This window comes from Salmo trutta, chromosome 4 (assembly GCF_901001165.1).
Source record: "Salmo trutta chromosome 4, fSalTru1.1, whole genome shotgun sequence".
Taxonomy (NCBI): Eukaryota; Metazoa; Chordata; class Actinopteri; order Salmoniformes; family Salmonidae; genus Salmo; species Salmo trutta.
The window spans coordinates 38,724,406-38,749,157 of record NC_042960.1 but is presented as its reverse complement, the minus strand read 5'-3'; the positions used below and the strand labels follow the sequence as shown (position 1 = coordinate 38,749,157).

Sequence of the window (24,752 nt, the reverse complement as noted above, 5' to 3'; positions counted from 1 at the left end):
CCAGACAGACTCTCTACCCCTCTCTCTTACATGCCACCCTGTTGCCTGCTGAAAGAAGTGCATATGCAGAGGTTATCTCATATTTCCTGCTAGGCTACAAATGACCGCCGTTTTGAGGAGACACTGATCATGATCGAATGAAAAACAAATACATTGAATCAAGATAAAATATACAGTGTGCTTCCTGAAGGGAAATTATGCACATGTATGTCAATGTGTAACCGCACCTGGCTCTTGCCTTTTGCTTGTCACCATCTATTGACTGGCTCACAGATGTGCTATATGGAGAATAAATACACTTTGTAGCAAGCCTTAATCCATGGACATTGCTCATCTTCCCTCTCACTGCAGGGTGTACATGCATTGGAAGCCATAGATGGACTGCTGCTGTATCTTAGGAAATCTTACATCAAAGACATCTTACTCACAAAGCTTTGATCACTTTCTGATTTGTTAGCCAATCTGTCTTGTGTTGTGTGGGATGGCCACACACAGTTCACCTCTGATGCAATACAGAAAGGCAAAGGAAGGCAGGTGGAAACAAAGAGAGGAAAGGGTGAGAAAAGACTCTGAGACGTTATTGTCCTGCATTTGACATTACCCGCACACCTAATTCTCTACTTGGCTCTGCAGAGCTCAGTGGGAGAACAGAGAAGACTTATTCTCTGGAGCCAAGAGTGAAACCTGTAGCAAGTGACTCAGTGGCAAAGAAGCCTTCTATCCTGTTGAGTAGACTGTAAATAAAACACCCAGTCTATGTTCCAAATGGCACCCTATTCCCTATATAGTGCATTACTTTTGATCTGAAAAGTAGTGCACTAAATAGGGAATAGAATGCCATTTGGGACAGAGGAGGGTCGTTCCACCAATTAGGTGCCTTTTGAGTAGTGTAACCTTTTGAAAAATATATATATATATTTCACAAAATGTTAACATTCTGTCATAAAGACCACATGTTCAACTAAATAAAAAAAGATTTTACCATCTCGAGGTTAAATTTAAAAATATGACTAGTAAGTGCCTATTAATTGCCAAATAAAGTATCAGGGTTGACCATAAGATTTCATCTTAAATCAGCCATAAATCCCCTTGTGATGGGGAATGGAAGCTTGTTTTTGTGCAACAGGGAAGGACAATTGAATGCGAGCTTCACAAAAAATATATAATTGAGATAGACAGGCTAGAAATGTTATCTATGGGTAAAAGGGTTGACATGTTATGCTCGACCTGCACAGTTTTCCACCACAAAACACAAGCCAAAAAGACTAGAACTAGCTCACCTGCTTTTACAACACTACGATTAGACTATTAGATGTTAAATATTTCTTTTGAAAAAAGGGTTTAGTTCAACAGGGTTGACCTTAAAATGAGGGACAGGTTGTTGTTTTTTTACCTTAAAATGAATCTCTAATCACATTAAATAAACAATAATCTTCAGAAATTACTTTGTCAAAGCAACGGAATCATTAGGGCTTTACAATTATGGTAAAACGGGAAGAAATGTGGGGTTACGTGGGTTAAAATCTTCCTAGAAGTCACAGAGGATGCACAGAGGGACATGTCAAAATGCTGAATTTTAGCACTTTAGCAAGTGTTTATTCATACAAAAAAATCTGATTTACTGAATTTTCCATGTGGTATATGTTAAAGGGCACTTTATATAAAAAAAACAGGCTTTTAAAATTCTATATTTGTGCGCAATTTCTCCTTAATATAACAAAGGGAATACATCAGAGGCCTGGAAGGGACCTCCTCAAAAGGCATTCATTTTGTTGCATATCGCCTTTCATCTTGGCTGACTATACACCGTAGGCGTCCAAGTCAGTTTGAACTACAAATAACTGCACTGTAAATCTGTCATCATAAACATTATTACTTATCAATGTTGACTCCTACAATTAATGCTCAACCCTGCTTGACTGTCGTTCTTGTTGCATTGGTCATCATGGAGTTATCAATAGTCCTATTATGTTTGGGAACCTGTCTTTCTCTGCACGCCTGACAAACTGCCTGCTCTCGTCTCGGACAGTCTGTCTCCTAGTCCCAGATAGCATCAGGCCGTGTGAGATTAGCACACATGAGAGCTCAGATAAACTTGTAAGAAATCTCCCGGACCCTATTTTTGCTGCCACTATTTTACACGTCACCAGCAGCCAGTAATGCAGTGTCTGACTCTGGTGCGTCTAGTCCCACTGATAACACATCTGCGTTGTCCCTGTGGGAATGTAATGTCCCCTGAGGCCTCAGAGCTCATTGTAGTATCATTGTAGTATCCGGCACCAGACACATATTTAGGCCCAGGCGTGAAGCCAGGCCATCTTGTTGCTAGGCAGTTTAGTAGTGGAGAGGACAAATAATGGACCTTCTTATTCTCCCGTTCTCGCCCGAGGGGGTGTGGTATATGGCCAATATACCACGGCTAAGGGCTGTTCTTATGGATACAGCCCGTAGCCGTGGCATATTGGCCATATATCACAAACCCCTGAGCTGCCATATTGGTATTATAAACTGGTTACCAATGTAATTAGAGCATTAAAAATAACTGTTTTGTCATACATGCGGTATACGGCCTAATATACCATGGCTGTCAGCCAATCAGCATTCAGGGCTCGAACCACCCAGTTTATAATGGATAATAAATCATTCTCACAGCTCAGCCAAGTCTCTTACAATCATCCCTCAATCATTGAATAAATCCAGTGTAAATTTCAGAGTGTATTAGCAATATAGTAATTGGTAATACCTACAAGTAATCATAGTAATAACCATAATTTCACAAAACGAGGCCTTAAATGTCTCAACCATTTGATTATAGTTTCACACTACAGGTCAGAGCTTGCCATTCATTCGACCTCTGCTTCTTCTGGTGTGGCGAGAACCCACCTGTGTACACTACAGCCACAGGAAAGCAGTGCCTCTGTGGTCTCAGAGCAGTCTATAAATATGAAGGTCATTAGTATCAATGATGCAGTGTGTTGTGGTATATACTTACATGGTTTTAATTGGCATTACTAAAGACTCCAATCTCAGGTCCAGAGAGGTGGCTGGGGAGCAGGATGGGATGCTAGCTATGGCATTCCTACAAACAGACATTCCCAATCCCTGACTCTTGGCTGCCTTTTCCTGGACGGGAGAGTAGAGAAGGGTGGTGGTCCTGTTGGCTGGCTATTTATTTGTCAGTGAGAATCTGTGAATCCCTTGACTAAGTCCCTCCAGCACTGCCGACAGGGGAACGGACGACAGAGTTATTTCAGGGCCGGGAGATACATCAGAGGCCTGGAAGGGACCTCCTCTGTCAGTCAGGGTCTATGTCCCAAATGGTACCCTATTCCCTATAGTGCACTTATTTTGACCAGGCCCCATAGGGCTCTAGTCAAAAGTAGTGCGCCACATGTATATAGGGTAAAAGGGCCCTGGTCAAAAGCAGTGTACTATATAGTGAATAGGGTGCCATAGAGCCAAAGGGCTCTAGTCAGAGTAGTGCACTAAATATGGAATAAGGTGCAATTTGGGACGCACACAGGCTGTTCCTAGAGGAAAGCCAATCAGCACGGCTTGTGCCAAACTTCTTTCCTTTACTGATTTACTGCTATTGATGCATAGCAAGGCCATGGACAACAGCTTTCAGCTTGTGCCAAAGCCACAGGGAAATGCCACTGCCAGCTCAGAGGTGTACTGTATGTGTGGTCTGGTGGTGGTGGCCACCTCTGCTGCCAGCCTAGCCGTGCCAGGTGGGCCTTTTACTGTGTCCTTGTGGACCATGTCCTTAGGTGGTCTGACCAGGTGTGGAGCGTCCGAGTCCATCCAGTACAAAAACATGATGCACAAAGACACCCAGCTGCAAATCAGAACACAGGACGACTCTAAATCTGCATCCCAAATGTCACCCTATTCCGTATTTAGTACACTACATTTGACCAGGGACCATCGGCCTCTGGTTAAAGGTAGTGCACTAAATAGGGTATTGGGTGCTATTTTGGGCACACTAATACTGTACATACTAATACTGTTCAGTACTTTCCTCAAGAAGATACAAGGTATGATTAGATTTAAAGCCTCTCAAAATCGCTCCAACTGAACACACGTCGTTGAGTTGACTAGACTTTACTGCAGCCTTTATTATTAAATTGGGAAAATGTGTTATAGCTTTTTATCCTCTACCATATCATGAGTTGAAAGCTATCTATCTATCCAATAGAACACAGAGGAGATTATTTAATGGAAGCTTCTCTAATGTAAAACATGTATTGTGTGGTATTCCGCAAGGCAGCTGTCATGGTCCTTTTACTCTTCTCTATTTTTACTAATGATCTACCACTCGCCTTAAACAAAACCTGTGTGTCTATGTACGCTGATGATTCAATATTATACACTTCAGCATCACAGCTAGTGAAATCACTGCAGCCTTAAACAAAGAGTTGCAGTCAGTTTTGGAATGGGTGGCTAGTAATAATCTAGTCCTGAACATACAGTAAAAGCATTGTATTTGGTACAAATCATTCCATAAGTTTTAGACCTCTGGTCTCTGACTGTTGAGGAAATTAAACGTTTTGGTGTTACCTTAGACTGTAAATTGTCATGGTCAAGGAATATTGAATCAGTTGTTGTAAAGACTGGGAGAGAGAGGTATGTCTGTGATAAAGAGATGCTCAGCATTTTTAACACTACAGTAAACCAAACAAGTCCTGCAGGCTCAGTATTTGTATTGTTTCTTTTTTTTCAATGTGTGTACATTTTTGTGTTTTTAATTGTATTTCTTTATTATAATTGTTTTAAATGTCTGTAGTGTCTATCTCCATGTTTTAAATTTATGTAAATTGTAAAGTATTTTTGTCTAATGTCTTTTTCATTATGTGTCGGCCATTGGCGTCAGCTAATGGGGATCCTCATAAAATCTTGAATCATGTATCATAAAATTGGTTGTGAGTGTTGCACACAGCAGCACCCAGCCCATTGCCCTCAAGTAATCAAATAAAATCAAAAAGTTTATTGGTCGCATACACAGATTGGCAGATGTTACCGCAGGTGCAGTAAAATGCTTGTGTCTCTAGCTCCAACAATGCACTAATACCTAGCAATACAAAATACTCACATAATTCAGAAAAATTTAAATTAAGAAATATCCGTAAGCATTGTCAGAGACCTGAATATAAATATATATATACACTATATACAAAAGAGTGTGGACACCCCTTCAAATTAGTGGATTCAGCTATTTCCACCATACCCGTTGCTGACAGGTGTATAAAATTGAGCACACAGCCATGCAATCTCCATAGACAGACATTGGCAGTAAAATGGCCTTACTGAAGAGCTCAGTGACTTCCAACGCGGCACCGTCATAGGATGCCACCTTTCCAACAAGTCAGTTCGTCAAATTTCTGCCCTGCTATAGCTGCCCCGGTCAACTGTAAGTGCTGTTATTGTGAAAACGTCTAGGAGCAACAACGGCTCAGCTGCGAAGTGGTAGGCCACACAAGCTCACAGAACGGGATCGCCGAGTGCTGAAATCGTCTGTCCTCGGTTGCAACACTTCCTACTGTGTTCCAAACTCCCTCTGGAAGCAACGTCAGCACAATAACTGTTTGTGAAATGGGTTTCCATGGCTGAGCAGGTCTAAGATCACCATGCGCAATGTCAAGCGTCGACTGGAGTGGTGTAAAGCTAGCAGCCATTGGACTCTGGAGCAGTGGAAACACGTTCTCTGGAGTGATGAATTATGCTTCACAATCTGGCAGTCTGATGGGCGAATCTGGGTTTGGTGGATGCCAGGAGAACACTACCTGCACGAATGCATAGTGTAAACTGTAAAGTTTGGTGGACGAGGAATAATGGTCTGGGGCTGTTTTTCATGGTTCGGGCTAAGGGCCTTAGTTCCAGTGAAAGGAAATCTTAACACTACAGCATACAATGACATTCTAGACGATTCTGTGCTTCCAACTTTGTGGCAACAGTTTGGGGAAGGCCCTTTCCTGTTTCAGCATGACAATGCCCCTGTGCACAAAGCGAGGTCCATACAGAAATGGTTTGTTGATTGGTGAGGAAGAACTTGACTGGCCTGCAGAGAGCCCTGACCTCAACCCAATCGAACACCTTTGGGATAAATTAGAATGCCGACTGGGAGCCAGGCCTAGTCGCCCAACATCAGTGCCCGACCTCACTAATGCCCTTGTGGCTGCTGCGGGGACTTGCTTCCATTCAATGTTCCAACATCTAGTAGAAAGCCGCCTTAGAAGAGTGGAGGCTGTTATAGCAGCAATGGCAGGACCAACTCCATATTATTGCTCATGATTTTGGAATGAGATATTTGACGAGCAGGTGTCTACATACTTTTGGCAATGTAGTGTACATATAATGGTGTGTAAAGACAGTATGAACAGTATGTCACGTCCTGACCAGTATAAGGGTTAATTGTTATTGTAGTTTGGTCAGGACGTGGCAGAGGGTATTTGTTTTATGTGGTTCGGGGTGGTGTTTTTTTTAGAAGGGCATTTGATTTATGTATTCCGGGGGTTTTGGGCATTGTGTCAGATTCATGTATTTCTATGTTTTGTCTAGTGTATCTGTTTCTATGTTTAGTTAATTGGGGTTGGGACTTTCAATTGAAGGCAGGTGTTGTCTCTTTGCCTTTGATTGAGAGTCCTATATATTAGGGTGTGTTTGGGTGTGTATTTTGTGGGAGATTGTTTCTTGTTTAGCGTGAGTAAGCCTTACAAGACTGTTGTGTTGATTGTGAGTTCGTTGTTTGTTATTTTGGTGTTCGTATTTTGAGTTAAATAAAACGTCAAGATGAGCATCCACAATCCTGCTGCATTTTGGTCCTCCTTTCCCAACGACAACCGTGACACAGTATATGAATAGAAAAGGTGTTTACAGCAGGAGTTACACTGAACAAAAATATAAACGCAACATACAACAATTTCATTGATTTAACTGAATTAACGTTCATGTGAAGAAATCAGTAAATTCAAATGAATTAGGCCCTAATCTATGGATTTCACATGACTGGGAATACAGATGTGCATTTGTTGGTCACAGATAATAAAGAATGGTCCTCACAATGGGCCTCAGGATCTTGTCACAGTATTTTTGTGCATTCAAATTGCCACCAACGAAATGCTAAAGGGGTCCGTTGTCTGTAGCTAAGGACTGCCCATACCATAACCCCACCGCCACCATGGGGCACGCTGCCATACATGTGGTCTGTGGTTGTGAGGCCGGTTGGACGTAATGCCAAATTCTCTAAAATGACATTGGAGTCTGTTTATGGTAGTGAAATAAACATTACATTCTCTGGCAACAGCTCTGGTGGACATTCCTTCAGTCATCATGCCAGTTGCACGCTCCCTCAACTTGAGACATCTGTGGCATTGTGTTGTGTGACAAAACTGCACATTTTGGAGTGGCCTTTTTTGTCCCCATCACAAGGTGCACCTGTGTAATGATCATGCTGTTAAATTAGCTTCTTGATATGCCACTTGTCAGGTGGATGAATTATCTTGGCAAAGGAGAAATGCTCACTAACAGGGATGTAAACAAATTTGTGCTCAAAATTTGAGAGAAATAAGCTTTTTGTCCATATGGAATGTTTCTGAGATATTTTATTTCAGCTCATGAAACATGGGACCAACACTTTACATGTTGAGTTTATAGTTTTGTTCAGTGTTTATAGGATGAGCCATGACTAGAATACAGTATATACATATAAAGTGGGTAAAACAGTATGTAAACATTATTAAAGTGACCAGTCTTCAATGACTTCAACGGGCAGCACTCTAAGGTGCAGAGTAGAGTACCTGGTCGTAATTGGCTAGAACAGTGACTAAGGTTCAAGGCAGGGTACTGGGCCGAGGCCAGCTAGCGGTGACTAACAGTCTTATGGCCTGGAGATTGAAGCTGTTTCTCAGTCTCTTGGTCCCAGCTTTGATGCAGCTGTACTGTCTCCACCTTCTATGGTAGCGAGGTGAACAGGCCGTGGCTCGGGTGGCTGAGGGCAGGCAGTGTGCCCCTGGTGATGAATTGGCTTGCCCGCACCACCCTCTGAAGAGCCTTGCGGGTGTGGACGGTGCAATTGCCATACCAGGCGGTGATTCCAGCCCGACAGGATGCTCTCAATGGTGCATCTGTAGAAGTTTGTGGAGATCTTAGGGGCCAAGATGAATTTCTTCAGCCTCCGAGTTTGAAAAGGCGCTGTTGCGGCTTCTTCACCAGACTGTCTGTGAAAAGACAATTTCAGGTTGTCAGTGATGTACTTCCTCTTTACTCCCCAAGCCCTAGCTGCTAGCATCACACGTCTCATACAGAGCTGCCAAGGTCACGTTGTGTCTCGTGCAGAGCTGTAGATACTAAACACTGGGTTAGTAGCCCTTGTCTGACCCAGCCCTCAGATAATGGGATTCTTCCTGTGTTCACTCCATCTGTGTGTTTTTAAAACCTGCTCTTGTGCAAAGAACACAGACATATGCACATTAAACCACTCCAGTGTCTGCCCAAGCCAAGCACACAAAAGGCACTAAGGCAGACATGAGGATGAAAGGGTCTTGTATACATTTTAAGGAAAGCTGTAGTGTGGAAGAGGATGAAGTATCTTATGATTATTTCAATGATTCAGTGAAGATCCTCTCACGTGAAGAAAATATGGTTGAGACTGTTGTTGAGACTATGGTCTTCAAATGTTTATTTGTCAGGATCCTGTGATGCTATTCCTGCACTCACTCCCCGTGGTCTTAAGCTTTATGTTCCTGTCGGTTTGTTTGAGTAACCACCTCTGCAGCTCTTTCTTCTTCCGCCGGGTTCTATTTTTAAAACCGGAACATATTTAAGAATTTATACTTCAGAGGGAAACTGAACTGGCTGTCTGGCTGGGGATACAGCTTCCTGTGAAGGGATGAAGGGAAGGAGGAAAGGAAAGCAGTGGGTTGGTGGGGTGGTTAGTGAGATGTATGCTTCCGATGGAGGTCTCTCCATCCACTTTGTACTCAGCTGTACTGTGGCTGGCTACCAATGACTTCATTGTTTCTGCTTCCTTACGTGCATCCTCCTCCTCCATAAACCTCTCAGCTATTGTAATAGAAGTGGAATCACAGTTTGATGACCTCAATACAAAGGTTATAATTGAGGCTTCTTCTGAAATTAACTGTACTGTGTGTGCGTGCATGTGCAATGGTTTTGTTGTTATAATGTAATACATGTGTTCCTTTCCCTGACTTTAACACAGCTGCTGAGCTAGTCTACCTTGCCCGACTCATTCATGTACTGTACTGTTGACCAAGAGATACTGTATTTCTTTTTCAATATTGCATCATGTGCAGATAGTCAACCTGAACTCAGAGGTAGACGTAACATAGTAAACGTAAATCTGGGGCGCAGTTTCGTACAGTATGTATTAATTTGTGGATGTCCATCATCCATTTCATGTGTTACAGATTCCAATTCGTACAATGTTACGATTTTCAATTCGTACAATGTTACGAATTTGCTAAATGCATGACATGTTTTACGAATTCCAATTTGTTTTGGCTAATGTTGGCTAAGTGGCTAAAGCTAACATTAGCTAGGTGGCTAGCATTAGCTAGACTAGGGGTTAAGGTTAGGGGTTAAGGTTTGGAGTTTAAAGTGTTAGCAGGTTAGCTAACCCTTCCCCTAAGTTAGATGTTTGTGTTATCCTGTGCGTCTACCCACCCACCCTGACCAACCACCCTACTTTAGTTTTTGCCTTAACCCTTGGCCTACAATGGTCATGCCCCTGCGGAAATCTAATTAATCCACCGCATCTGCCGATATCGCCCTTCTGCATCTGCAGTGAAAAGTAGAGCAGTGTTTGTCAGACCATGAGACATCCCGAAATTCAACCTTCTCACGAAAACGTCTGTAGCGTCTGAATGGTTTGCCCTACACACTGTTATGACCACTCTGCTGAAGGCTGAAACTCTCACGAACCCGATGTTCTTCGTTTTGCCCTAGAGCGCCCACAAGCCTCAAAAGACTCATCTGAAGGTCCCCGGTACCAGTTTAAAAAATGAGTAGAAACATACAGTATATGGTTTAGTGCCTAAAATAAGTGGATAAATATATGTTACAAAAAATATTTATCTCAGATATAGGACACACTTTAGAACAAACTTCCTTTTAATAATTCTTTGGACGATATATTGTTCCATGTAGTGAATCTCCCCGGGCTTCGACAGACTCTAGAGGGTTAAGTAACCTTCTGTCTTATCTAACCATACCAAACGTAACATAATCATACTAACTGTTCCCCGCTGAAGACGTGGATGTCGATTAAGGGAGCCCCTGCACCTTAATCTTAATTGGGTTAAATGCGGAAAGACATATTTCAGTTTTACAACTGACTATGTATCCCTCTTTCCCTCTTTCCCCCTTTCCCCTTTAATTTGAGTCTTCCGGAGTTACGTTTACTATGTTACTGTCATGGGTTTCGTAGGGTAGAGACCAAGATGCAGCGGGAAAATGTACACTCATCTTTTTATTTGGTGAAGAAGGAAAACACATAAATGTATACAAAACAAAATGAACTTGACAGTCTTGTCAGGCAAACAGCTAAACAAGAACAATCTCCCACAAAAACACATGAAAAACACATACCTATTTATAGGACCTTCAATCAGAGGCAACGATAACCAGCTGCCTCCAATTGAAGGCCCAACCCCAATAAACTAAACATAGAACTACAAAAACTAGAGTGAACATAGAAATATACTACCATAGAACAATGACTAACAAACCCCAGACTAATAAATCAAATACCCCTCTATATAAACACATACACAAAACACACCCTGAACCACATAAAACAAACACCCCCTGCCACGTCCTGACCAAACTACAATAACAAATAACCCCTTTACTGGTCAGGACGTGACAGTTACGTCTAGTCTATGAGACCAGGCTGAGATAGTAGAATACAGCAAGTAGGCTAAATCTTGCCCCAATAACTCTAACCAAGATTCCCACTCAGTCAATCTGAATCCACAGGTTCCAAGGTGAGATAGAAACCTGGCAGACCAGGTGCTTTGAACAGTGCCAACACCCCAGGCAATCTCTTTCTTACTACAAACAGACCCACTATAGCAGACTGTCCTCTCAGGCAATGTCTTTATTGCTATATTCCCATGATGTGTGAGATTGTGCAGCAGTTTCCATCTTGGCCAATCTTTATGTGATTACGTCCGCTAGCTTGTTTGCAGGTTGTTGGTTTAGTAAATTGCAGATTAACTTCCGACTGTCACTTTTGGGAAGTTACTCTGGAGAAGGACAGTGGAATAACAGCTGCTCCTAGGTTTTTTTTTTTTTTTTGTATATTGTGTTTGGCAGCTTTTCAAAGTTATGTTCCTGACACTTAACCATATTGGGTAACTCTCCAACATACCATCTGTTGTGCAAAGACGTAAGAAGGGCCAGCTGATGTAACTGGGATATCTTTTATGACACAGTTATACAGGCACTGGCTGTTCTGCTGCCCTATATCAGTGTACAACTGGTGATTTAATGATGTCTTATTGTGCTTTTCTTTTGTTTTTCCAGATAAAGCCACTCGCACACTGCCGCTACTCCCAAATTGTGGAAGGTATACCCAATAACAATACAATGTTAATTCATTATGTCAGTCAGTTCATTCATTCATTCTTTCCCATGGTGTTATACAGTAGGCGAAGACTGAATCCAGTATGTGTTTTATTAACAGAGGTTTGCGGAGACCAACATATCTTTCGAAGATGCAGAGTTCCAATAACACTGCCCATGCCAGGAGGGCAGTCCAGCAGCTGAAAATAGAAGCCAGCATTGAGAGAATTAAGGTACGCTTCTCAAACAAGCCATATATCCATATATACCAAGATATACGTATATGAAATTACATTTTCCATCCTGCAAGAACTTAGTCTGGCTGACACCAGCTCTCAAAGTCCTCCTATGTAGTCGCGTGGGTTGCGTCAGCCAGGCTAGCAAGACCTGGCTTCTCTGACCTTCTTTCTATGTGTGTGTTTCCTTGTGTTGACAATTGTAACCTGCTGTATGATTCTCTCCTGCAGGTGTCCAAGGCCTCAGCAGACCTGATGCACTACTGTGGAGAACAGGGTAAATATGACCCTCTACTCATGGGTATCCCAGCCTCTGAAAACCCCTTCAAAGACAAGAAGCCATGCACTATATTATAGTAGCGGAACAGCTGAATTCTCTTCACTTTTTTATTTGTATTCTTTTATAGTGAGAAATATACAACGTTAATACCGGTACACTATTTGCCTTAAGGCCAGCCCAGTCCCACTCCCCATGTTTCCTTGTACTTTAGGTTGATTTCAAAATGTTACCTTAGGGCCTTTAAACAAGTGCCATTTTGGTGGAATCAGAATTATTGGTACTCTCTCTCCATCAGACACAACAATTAATTTGTGACCCAGAAAAAAAGCTTTTAGTTTAGTTCAGTCAGTCATGAATAGATAAGAGCTCATTCTGAGGCTCATCTCAACAGACTGGTGTTCTTTCAGATTGTTACCGTATGTTATGCAGACTAAAGACCAGCTGGGTTTGAACAGGGGGTTCCCAACTGTGTCACGTTAACACTAAAACAGTTCCTTTAAAATGTACATCAACTTACTGGCAGCAAATGTATTTTACAGTACAGCTACTGTAATCCATGTTACTGTAATCCATTTTACAGTACCACAAATGTTACTGTAATCCAATTTACAGTATATTACTGGAATTACCATGCAGTAACATATTATCCAGTGTTCTTTGCAAGTTTTCATTTTTAGATTTACATTTTGGTCACTCTTGACCTTAGCAGCTTACAGTCAGTGCATTCAACCAAGGTGGATAAAAAAACACATATCACAGTCATAGCAAGTAAAAAGTTTCTTTAACCGTAGATACCATTTTATGTCTCTGTGTCCAGTATGAAGGACGTTTAAAGGTATTTTCGCGAGCCAATGCTAACTAGCGTCAGCACAATGACTGGAAATTTATGGGTAAACTGACAGTGACTACAGGGCAAAACAGATCAAAGGACAGGGCTAGCTACTCAACCATGAATGGTTTTGAGACTTGCTGCCACTCTGATCTACCCCTATATACATTTAATTGTTAGGGAACCACTACCACCTATCACTTGGCACAGCACTCTCACTAATGGGTGCAACAAATATAGCCGCTTACAAGACACTCCTCAAAATATATTAATGAGTGAGAAACAACAATACTATAAACCAGTTAGTGTTCAAAAGGTTTTTGGCTCTCCAAAAATACGGTATTGGTAATGTATTATAAATTACAGTAAATTACTGGTAGCAATTGGCCAGTAAGGTTTGTAGAATTTCTAAAATACAGTATATTGCTGTATTCTGTAGGGGTACAGCATTCTCACTCATTGATGCAACAAATATAGCCTCTTACAATTTACGTTATTTTACTGTGCACTCTACAATGTTTTACTGTTGAAATTACAGAAAAGTCTTAGTGTGCTGTAAAACAAATGCATGGTATTTTACTGTGCCTTCTATGATAATCTACTGTATTCAGTTTATACAGTATCATACTGTTGATTAATACAGTAAGTTACAGATAAAATTACAAAAACATCTAACAGTGCACATCAGCTAGAGCATAAATAATGTCAATGGCCCTAAAGCATTGCAGTTGCACCACACTAGTTAAACCTTTAAGCTCCTGATTGCGTCAGTCAGTCCCCACACAGTAGCTTCTTTGGAAAACAATCAGTCTAGTTTGAATGCTGCTGATAAGCTTGTAATAACCCTGTTATGTAAATCAGCCAGTCCCATGACACAGGAGTACACTAACCAGTGCTGATGGGCTGGTAAACCACTGTATGTGTTTGCTCCAAATGGCATCCTATTCCCTATATAGTGAACTACTTTTGACCAGAGCCCTATGGGCCCTTGTTAAAAGTAGTGCACTAAAGGGAAAAGGCTGCCATTTGGGACTGACGTGTGAATGCCCCTTCAAAACAAGAGAGGGCAGGCTGGCCAAAAGGTCATGGCCTCTGTGACAAATTAACACACTCTCAAAGGGTGCCTGTCATTCTGTAAGGGAAAACATCTAGCTTGCATCCACAGGGCCTGAAGAAGGTTAAAGCATGACCACTTCACCATGTTTAACAAGCATTGTTTTGTTTCTGCAAAGACAATGTCAGAGATCGTTTTGTTTTCAGGCGTGGGTAGAGGGTGGGGGAGGGGGGGGGGGTGGATCAATTCAGACTATCCCACTTCTATGTATTTGTTATGAAACTCAGACTAACCTTTGCCTTAGACACCAACCATTGTGACTTTGCATAGTTGTCTTGCTTGTATGTGGTGCGGTAGATAGATAGATAATGTAGTATCAATATGAAGTACTGCAGACCACGGTACACTGATATTATGTAACCCTTTAAAGGAGTGTAATATGCCTTACGTTGATGTAAAAGATGTTGGTCCATAATGTTATCTCTACATAGCTGAAGCAGAGGAGGTAAGATCCGTCTGTGCCATCACAATGACATCTATCCAATGTATCAGCATCAGAGGAAGCATACTGTACTAGCCTGAGAGCCAGTCTGTATGTGCTATCATGCAAACTCCTTGTGACTCATTTTCTTGGCAAACAATTGTGAAAACTAAGGAATAAGCAAGAGCACAAACCGATCTGGTACCAGGCTAGAAATGTACAGGTTTTCTGATTGTATTTTATTGCCAGTACTTTTAGTGTTTCACTCTGATTAGTATTTAATTGATAAATATACGACTTCTATCCTGAAAGGGATTCTGTGATCAATTGTGAACTTTGTGTAGACTGTTATTATGATTTCTTCTTGAGTTTTAACATTCCATGTTTACAATAACAATACAATAATCATTTCTTATTTCATGCTCTCACAATGGTCATGATGGTCACAATGGTTGAATAGTTGTTAATGTGTGTGGGAGTATGCATTCGTGGAAGTGTACCTGTGTGACTTTGCACGCGACTGGCAAAAGCAACTCGGTAACCATTGTCATGTTCAGTAGGGCATACTGTAGCTAAAACTAAAACTATCGTTTCTTATTAGACAAGTTCAGGTAGTACCTCCCCGGTTCACTTCGCTTTGTACCCAATGAACACGACCCAGCTTAACCATCCAGGGCCTTAATATTGAAGTAGTCTCGCTTCGGCATCTCACCGCTACCTTTCAGCCACAGTCCTCAAACAACTCTAGGATAATGCTGTGAACAATGGAATCACTACATTCCCGGTGGATGCAGGGAGCGAGCACTTCTATGCTGTAATTTTTGTTGTTGTTAGCTATTCAAATAATAGAGACTGACTGCTATTTGGATGGTCAACTGACCGCCAGGGAGACAGGCTGCAACACCAATTAAAATGTTCCCACACCACATGGTATGCTATTTGTCTACATATTCTGGGCAATCTCAGCAACCCAGAACCGAAGATCTCCCATTCTACTATTTATGTTATGCTCACACCACAAGATATTATATTCTGTGTGGCTTTGAAGGCTTTCTTGAAGTTGCGTGTTGCTGGATGATGTGTTTCTACACTTGCTTCTTCTCACTGTCACAGTATGTCACTGCAATGACATGCTGAACTTCAGTTGAATCTAGACTCTGTAGACTCTGTATATGTCTCCTTGACGATAAATTTATGATAATACAGTAGGGGAGAGCGAGGTATGTTGTCACACTTTTCACGATGTCTAACATTTACTGGGCACAATACATCACAATGGTATTAATGTCATACAAATGAAAGAAGGAAGTCTTGGGCACATATTGTATTCATTACATCTTCATGTCTTATTTCAGTACGGAATTGTAGACCGTTAAATAGAGAGTGTGCACTTGTGACAATTTGCCCCATCAGCGGGTAAATTGTCACACTACGTCGGGTAAGTTGTCCCATTGCATCATCAACAAATAAGAACACAACTAATTCATTGTGAATATTGATTTTAATTTCAAATTCAAAACCAAATTCAACTTCATTAAAGAACACAAATTAAAAACTATCATGCCTAGAGAATCTGGCAAATCATGCCTTTCATTCAAAACAATAATGCTGGCAGAGCACACATTAAGTGTCACGACCACTTTACTTTGAAGATCCACAGTAATTGTTGGAATCGGAATGGAATGTACTGCTGCAGATAACTTGCTTAAATGTTTAAAATCTTAACAAAACAGACGTGGTGTTTAAACACACTAATGCACTAATTCACAGTTTTGCAAACTGAACAACCTATGCGACGTACATCCGTATCTGACTAATCAGACTCCTCTTCAGAGTCACAGTTCTGGCACACATAAATTGCCTGGCCTGAGGTGCAAGCATCATGGGCCCATTTGTTGCATCTCACACACTTCACCCAAGTCTCCTTTGGAAGGCTGTTTGAAAATGGCTCCACACAGACGAGGCAGAAGCACTCCTCTTCATCTGATGACTCTTCTATGATTTTTTTTTCTTTTTTTAGCTGCCTTGTTCTTTTCAGATCCAGATTATAACTCCCCCCTTGCTTCCCTTTCTTCGGAAACAGCCTTTTGCTAGATTGTGCCTTATTCTTTTCCATTTCTAGTACCTGCTGCACTAGTGTCATTTAGAATTGCTGTTTTGCACTGTTTTCTTCCTTTGCAAGCTGATTTTCGGGGGCCAGCTTTTGCATATGGTCGAATATCCTCTGGAGTTGGTAGTCCGCTGTCAGCAATGGCATTGCTGGGCGACGGTGAGCTGGTGCTAGCATAAGAACTGGGCGGGTCTGTGTCTGAGCCCGTGCTATGCAGGGCTAGAATAGTGCTGTGGCCTGGCAGGTTGGTGCTGGGGCCTGGCAGGGCAGGGTTGGTGCTGGGGCCTGGCAGGGCAGGGTTGGTGCTGGGGCCTGGTAGGGTTGGGTTCTGAATGGGGCGATCTTTAACGTAGGATGGGGCAAACTCGGTTTCCAGAAATACATCCCTGTTGTAAGGTTGTACCCCAGCCAGCCTAAAGCCAGCCTGAATGTTCAAGCCTGAATGTTGCAGCCAGAGGATAGGCGATTGCCACAATCCCAGGAATGTCATAAATTGATATTGTCTCCCCGGGATTGTCTCATCCGGCATCACACGCGGTGTTGATGTGCCTCTTTAGCGGCCCGTAGACAGACCTGTCTAAGGGTTGAAGCCGATGAGAGCAATGGGGTGGGAATGACAGCATAATTATGCCATTTTCTTTGGCATAATTGAGTCCATCAATGGACAGATGAGACTTGTGGTTTTGTCCAAAAGGAGTTAACAGAGCTTCTCCTTTGAGCATTTCATATGCTCGACAATGTTTCAGGAAGTCAACAAAGTGCACATCTTTCATCCACCCAGCGGGATTTGCCCCTCCTTTGCTGCCAGATGGCCCGTTGATCAGGAAATGATTGCGGAAGTTGACACAAGGGAATATAAAATATGGAGGTATACTATTCCTTGTGGCTGAGGCAGCACAGGCCAGTGTGACGAGGGTTCCCCTTTCAGCGGAGGTCAGTGACCCTACTTGTTTGAATCCACGTCTGCCCACCACTTTGCCAGGTTTATGTACAGTGGTCACCCCAGTTTCATCGACATTCCATATGTCTCCTGGTCCAAATTGATATCGCTGTAGCAATTCTGCTACATTGTCGAAGAAAGCATTAACATTTTCTCTGTTGAAGCTACTTGCCCTGTCAAGGCTAGTTGCCTCTGGCTTTCTCAACGACAGCGCTGGGTGCTGCTTTAAGAAGCCTGTAAACCACTCTGATCTGGTCTTTTCTTTTTCTGCCCAGATTGGTGCGAACTTCAGCTGGTGTGCCACAGCAAACTGGTAGGCAAGTCTTCTGACCTCACTTGGCGACAGACCAAAATAAATGTCAGCTGACCTAGTAATATACTGAATAAGCTGCATCTCCAAATCAGGTGAAAAAACCTGCCGTGGCTTTGAATAGCCAACCACTGTTGTTGGCATGCCTGTCTGGCTTTCAACTTCTTCTCTGGTAACCTTTAGAAAATACAGAGTCAGATTACGGTAATTTATGTAAAAATCCTTCGCTGTACTCCTGATTGATTTGTTCTGAAACTTCACCTGCCTCACTGCCTTTAACATTATGCCAGGTGGTGTGCTGACATTCTGTCTTTTATCGTTTCTAACCATCTTTCCTTCCTTCCTTTCTTCTTTCCTCCAAAAACACATTTCCTCATTGCAATAATATATTCATTACAGGCTTATTATGCCCACCTCCCTGTCTACTATCCTTGTTGCCACATTGCAATTCATAACACCACACTAAATTCATAACTGTGTGTGTGTGTGTGTGGATATACTGTCTCATACAGTAGGCATGTAGTGTGTTAGTAGATACACGCGCGCACACACCACACACCACACACACACAAGCCAGAGCCTGTCTTCTGTAGTCCAGGGATATGTTTGCTGCTCTAAACTATATGTATATATATTAATCAATTTATGGTAACATGTAATACTACTGTCAGAGATGATTACACAATATCCCCATTTTTTTAAGCCTGTTCTATGTGTCTATGTATACTGGGGCAAGTTGTCACATGTGAAGACTCATTAAAACAACTTGCCCCAAACTGACGTGTGCTAATGTTGGCTAAATCTCAAGGTTAGCACAACATAGGACTGCAGCTAAAGTATCAAAATACAAGTTAATGTCTCCTCTACTCAGTGCAAAATTATAATTTTTAACATACCTAACAAAGTTTTATTGCATAAAATGTAAAGTGCCAATTTTTTACTTTTGAAGCGGAAAAATAAGAAACTTGTGCTCACCTCAGATTAGAGTGACCTTGACCACATGTGAACAGGAAGTTGACCATAGAACATGTAGTCACACAAAGTAGCTATTAGATTTTTTTTAGATAGCGCCTCTAGTGTTGGAGGTATGAACAGTTTGACAACTTACCCGTGTGACAACTTAACTCGCTCTCCCCTATATGTTATTTTGATGTATGTGTTCTATTTGATTTTTGCTGACTCAATTGATGTTGCAAATGGATTTTACAGTTTTAAAGCGAACATTTTTTTTCACTCTGTGACAAATAACGATACTGGATTTGGTCTCTGGTACATATTGTCCATGTGGATATTTTTCCTGTGTCATGTAATTTTTGCATTTTATTCCCAATTTTGACGCCTTATATTTGTAGATGTTAATAAAGGTCTTTAAACACATGATTTAGATGATTTTCGAGTGATTTATAAACATACTTGTCCTGGCACAAAAAAATAGCTTGTGTGTAAAAAAACAATACATTTATTACAATGATAAGATACATTTTAGAGGATAACTTGAGAGTATAGATTTGTTTAATTGTCACAACAACTAATAGACAAACCCGTTTATCTAGTATCAGGTCAATCACTGGACTGTAAACCTTCCATTTGCTCAGATTTTTGCTGTATTTTGTTGTACTGTTCTCTGTCCCCAAGTCAAGGCAGGGCTGTTATGTTACAGTGCCTAGTGAAAGTCTACACACCCCTTGCACAGTCTTCACATTTTGCTGCCTTACAATTATATCAAAACCTTTATTAAATTGTATTCCACTCCACAACCTACAATTTTCAAAGTGAAATAAAAATTATAGAGCATTAAAAAAAGAGATCTTAATTGCATATGCCTTCACACCCCAGGGTTAATGTTTGGTGGAAGCACCGTTAGCAGCCATTACAGCTGTGAATCATTTTGAATAAGATTCTACCAACTTTGTTAAAAAATCCACTCCAAACCATCCATTACTGTTTGCAACAAGGCTGTTAGTAATACTTCAAGACAATATGGCAAAGAAATGGCCTGAATAAAAAACAACCGGTTTGTGTCCAATACAACATAACACAGAGTGAAACCCTCTGTATTTTCAAGTAGTGTGGTGGCAGCATTATGTTATAGGTATGCTTGTCACTGGCAGGGACAGTGGATTTTTTCAGGATCAAAAGAAATATGAAAGGAGCAAACCCCAAGTAAGGAGTTAGAGGAAAACCTCTAATCTTCTGAAAAAAACTCTGCTATATAATTTTTTTAAAAGCGGGACAATTACACACATTTTAACACCAAAAACAATGGAGAAATCTTGCCTTAAGAGTTGTGCAAAGTTTGTAGAATCATATTCAAAATTATTCACGAAGTATTAACTCTGGGGTGTGAAGACATGCGCAATCAAGACATGTTTTTTTTTATTATTAGACATTTTTTAACGCTTCTATAATTTTTCTTTCCTTTTGAAAATGTGGAGTAGATTGTTTATATCGGTAAGGAAAAAAATGATTGTATTCCATTTTTAGATTTCATTTTGGGACAGCAAAATGTGAAGACTGTGCAAGGTGTGTGTAGACACACTAGCAACTATAATGCTCCCTGTGCCTACGAGTGGTCTCTCTCTCTCTCTCGCTCTCTCTCACTCTCCTTCTCTCTGAGGGTTTAATGTTACAGGCAGAAACCAGCTCTGGCTATATTTGTTGGACCACATGGATGTAATCGCCACTCTCCCATCTGATGATGGATGATACTGGGGCTTTGTGGAGATGTGATTGTTTTAACTTGACAGAAAAAACTCTGGGATAAGCAACCTATTCGCTATACACTGAGTGTACAGTCGTGGCCAAAAGTTTTGAGAGTGACACAAATATTAATTTTCACAAAGTTTGCTGCTTCAGTGTCTTTAGATGTTTTTGTCAGATGTTACTATGGAATAGTGAAGTATAATTACAAGCATTTCATAAGTGTCAAAGGCTTTTATTGACAATTACATGAAGTTGATGCAAAGAGTCAATATTTGCAGTGTTGACCCTTCTTTTTCAAGACCTCTGCAATCCGCCCTGGCATGCTGTCAATTTACTTCTGGACCACATCCTGACTGATGGCAGCCCATTCTTGCATAATCAATGCTTGGAGTTTGTCAGAATTTGTGTGTTTTTGTTTGTCCACACGCCTCTTGAGGATTGACCACAAGTTCCTAATGGGATTAAGGTCTGGGGAGTTTCCTGGCCATGGACCTAAATAACGATGTTTTGTTCCCCGAGCCACTTAGTTATCACTTTTGCCTTATGGCAAGGTGCTCCAACATGCTGGAAAAGGCATTGTTCATCACCAAACTGTTCCTGGATGGTTGGGAGAAGTTGCTCTCGGAGGATGTGTTGGTACTATTCTTTATTCATGGCTGTGTTCTTAGGCAAAATTGTGAGTGAGCCCACTCCCTTGGCTGAGAAGTAACCCCACACATGAATGGTCTCAGGATGCTTTACTGTTGGCATGACACAGGACTGATGGTAGCGCTCACCTTGTCTTCTCTGGACAAGCTTTTTTCCGGATGCCCCAAGCAATCGGAAAGGGGATTCATCAGAGAAAATGACTTTACCCCAGTCCTCAGCAGTCCAATCCCTGTACCTTTTGCAGAATATCAGTCTGTCCCTGATGTTTTTCCTGGAGAGAAGTGACTTCTTTGCTGCCCTTCTTGACACCAGCCCATCCTCCAAAAGTCTTCGCCTCACTGCGCGTGCAGATGCACTCACACCTGCCTGCTGCCATTCCTAAGCAAGCTCTGTACTGGTGGTACCCCGATCACGCAGCTGAATCAACTTTAGGAGATGGTCCTGGTGCTTGCTGGACTTTCTTTGGCGCCCTGAAGCCTTCTTCACAACAATTGAACCGCTCTCCTTGAAGTTCTTGATGATTCAATAAATGCTTGATTTAGGTGCAATCTTACTGGCAGCAATATCCTTGCCTGTGAAGCCCTTTTTGTGCAAAGCAATGATGATGGCAAGTGTTTCCTTGCAGATAGCCGTGGTTGACATAGGAAGAACAATGATTCCAAGCACCACCTTCCTTTTGAAGCTTCCAGTCTGTTATTCGAACTCAATCAGCATGACAGAGTGATCTCCAGCCTTGTCCTCGTCAAAACTCACACCTGTGTTAACGAGAGAATCACTGACATGATGTCAGCTGGCCCTTTTGTGGCAAGGCTGAAATGCAGTGGAAATGTTTTTTAGTGATTCAGTTCATTTGCATGGCAAAGAGGCACTTTGCAATTCATCTGATCATTCTTTATAACATTCTGGAGTATATGCAAATTGCCATCATACAAACTGAGGCAGCAGACTTTGAAAATTAATATTTGTGTCATTCTCAAAACTTTTGGCCACGACTGTAGAAAACATTAGGAACACCTGCTCTTTCCATGACATAGACCGACCAGGTGAATCCAGGTGAAAACTAGGATCCCTTATTGATGTCACTTGTTAAATCCCCTTCAAGTCAGTGTAGATGAAGGGGAGGAGACAGGTTAAAGAATAATTTGCAGAAAGAAAATAAATAGCCTGCGCTGAAGATGTCTGCTAATACAGGGCTAGTAAGGGGCCAGTGCACTACTTTTGTGAAAACATTTCAACTAAATGTATTTGTATTTGAGTGTCTACCTGACATTTACATGCACAAAACAATTAATCTGATAATACTTGCTTTCCAGCTTCTTGAAATACTTTGCAAATACAACTTCATTCTATGTGTAAACTGAAATGGTCCATTCATTCCTTTTACATTTTAGTATATGCTCTTACCCAGAGCAACTTTCAGTAGCGAGTGCATACATTTTCTTACTGGTCCAATGTAGAAATGGAACCCACGCCACAACCCTAGCGTTGCAAGCGCCATGCTCTACCAACTGAGCCACATCATCACAAACCACTTGATGTCACAATGTACTCAATTACTGTATTGTGCATTGTTTTTCTTCCTGGTGATGGAAAGTCTACAAGTACCTAGATGACCAGCCTACTGTATGTACAATACTGTAATTTACATTAAGTGGTTTGAAACGATGGTAAATTAATACTGCACAAAAAGTGGTTGTTTTCCATCTTAATTTGATATGCATGTTTTGTCTCTTTGCTCAAACGCTGCACCTTTTGATGTAGATGTTTGAAGACAGGGTTTTGTTCTTTCTGGATTCCAGTAGAACTACTGAATCCTGCAAGATACTGTTCTTAACTATCCCACTACTTTTTTGGTTGCTAGCTAGTTAACGTTAGCTTGCGCTAGATGACTGTAATTGCACCAAAACTCTGAGGACAAGCAATGGTAGAAGAAATACCAATCTTCTTTTTAAACGGTTAGACATTTTTATTTCCATGACTGATCAAAACTAGTTTTCTCATGGCTCTCTCTTGTCCCTCTGTAGCAGGCATATACTGTAGTGAGCAATATGTTTGGAACATCAAATCGCAATGTAAATCTCAGTATCAAATCGCAATACATATAGAATCGCGATGAATTGTCATACATGTAGAATTGCAATACATATCATATAGGCACCTAAGTATTGTGATAATATCCTATTGTGAGGTCCCTGGCAATCCCCAGCCCTACAGATCAGCGTCTTTATCAAATGTTTCCATTCTGTTGGCATTGCGATTTAGGCCTATAGATCCATAGTGAAACCCTGCATAAACAGTGCATTCAGAGTTCATCAGAAAATGATAGTAGGGTTCTGTTCTGTTCATTTGTCTATGCTTGCTCCTATCTGCTGAATTCCCATCGTCAGTGTCATGTGTTGTTGAGTTTCACTGGTGGTACCCCCCAGCCCAGCTATTTTCCATGACTCTTGTGGAAATGGAAAATGGGAGTTAAAGTTCAGAGGAGTGAGGTTGCAGTGTACTGGCCTTCTCCTAACCTCCAGTCACCCACCTGGCTGACGCCCCATTCCTGACTTGCAGTTCTTTAACTCCTGTAAAAACCACTAGATCGCTACCTCAGAAGGTAGTAGCCCCCCTATTCATACACCCCTGCATTCCATTCCAAAGAGGGCTAGCAGGACAGACCTGCAACTTTCCTCTATTCTCACTCACTCCAAGTCAAATCACCATAGCATCCCGCTGCTCAGTGTTGATCTGATGACTGAAACTGTGGGCTCACACCCATGTCTCTCATGCGAAGACCGCTAATGGTGACTTGCCCTAAGAAAACAACAGCCCCCCGGTAAGGCTGTGAAAGCTAAGTTACACAAATGTATCATTGAACAGCCATATTTCAGGCCTGCATGACATCAGGGGGTTTCTAGTTAACAGCCAGCTCTGCTTGTGTTGCTTTCTAAATAGCAACACTATTACTACTATCAGTGCGTCACTGTGACTGCATCACCTCCATTCATAGGGTCTATTTATAGCTATTATGAAGTCAGTAGTACCCTCCCGTACTCTCACTGTGAGTCTGAATGAGCCTTGACTCATAGTCACACACTCATCGTTTCATCAGCTGCTCTTTGAGGGCTTTGTCCCCCTGCTCTGCTTCACACACACACACATACACATTAAGTTCTGGTATCCTCTGAGTGTGCTGGCTAGTAATATATATTCTCTTTCCTCTCTGGCTGTTTTTGGCCCTGTCAGGGGACAGTTGTTTATCCCCTTGTGTGTTTGAACAGAAGGCCCAGTGACAGCAAGGGCTGTCATTGTGATCACACACACGGATGCTGCTGTTCACAGAAGGAAACTACATGTACGGGAATTCTCCTTCCCCCTCGTGAGAGATGGTTAATTATATGTTTTGTTAAGACGTGAACGAAACTGTTGTTACAAGGGCTTTTAATAACAGACACACTGTAGTGCTTACCACTGGTGTCAATGGAGGGATGTATTGTATTGTTCAGACACGGTGCATGTTACATAATAAATACAAGCTAAACTAAGTGCTAGCTTTTTGCACCAGGTTAAACAGTGCACACATCCTTGATCCT

The 24,752-nt window shown here is 41.6% G+C and overlaps 1 protein-coding gene across 1 annotated transcript in view; it reads left to right on the top strand.

Moving 5' to 3' along the window:
* LOC115192327 (guanine nucleotide-binding protein G(I)/G(S)/G(O) subunit gamma-12-like) overlaps positions 1 to 19,201 on the top strand; it is a 75,576-nt gene extending 56,375 nt beyond the window's left edge. Inside the window, exons 2-4 of the mRNA XM_029750698.1 lie at positions 11,545 to 11,587; positions 11,705 to 11,816; positions 12,051 to 19,201. Coding sequence (XP_029606558.1) covers positions 11,736 to 11,816; positions 12,051 to 12,176 — 207 coding nt within the window. The 5' untranslated portion in view covers positions 11,545 to 11,587; positions 11,705 to 11,735 and the 3' untranslated portion in view covers positions 12,177 to 19,201. The remainder of the gene's footprint in view (positions 1 to 11,544; positions 11,588 to 11,704; positions 11,817 to 12,050) is intronic.
* The last annotated feature ends 5,551 nt before the right edge of the window (positions 19,202 to 24,752 follow it).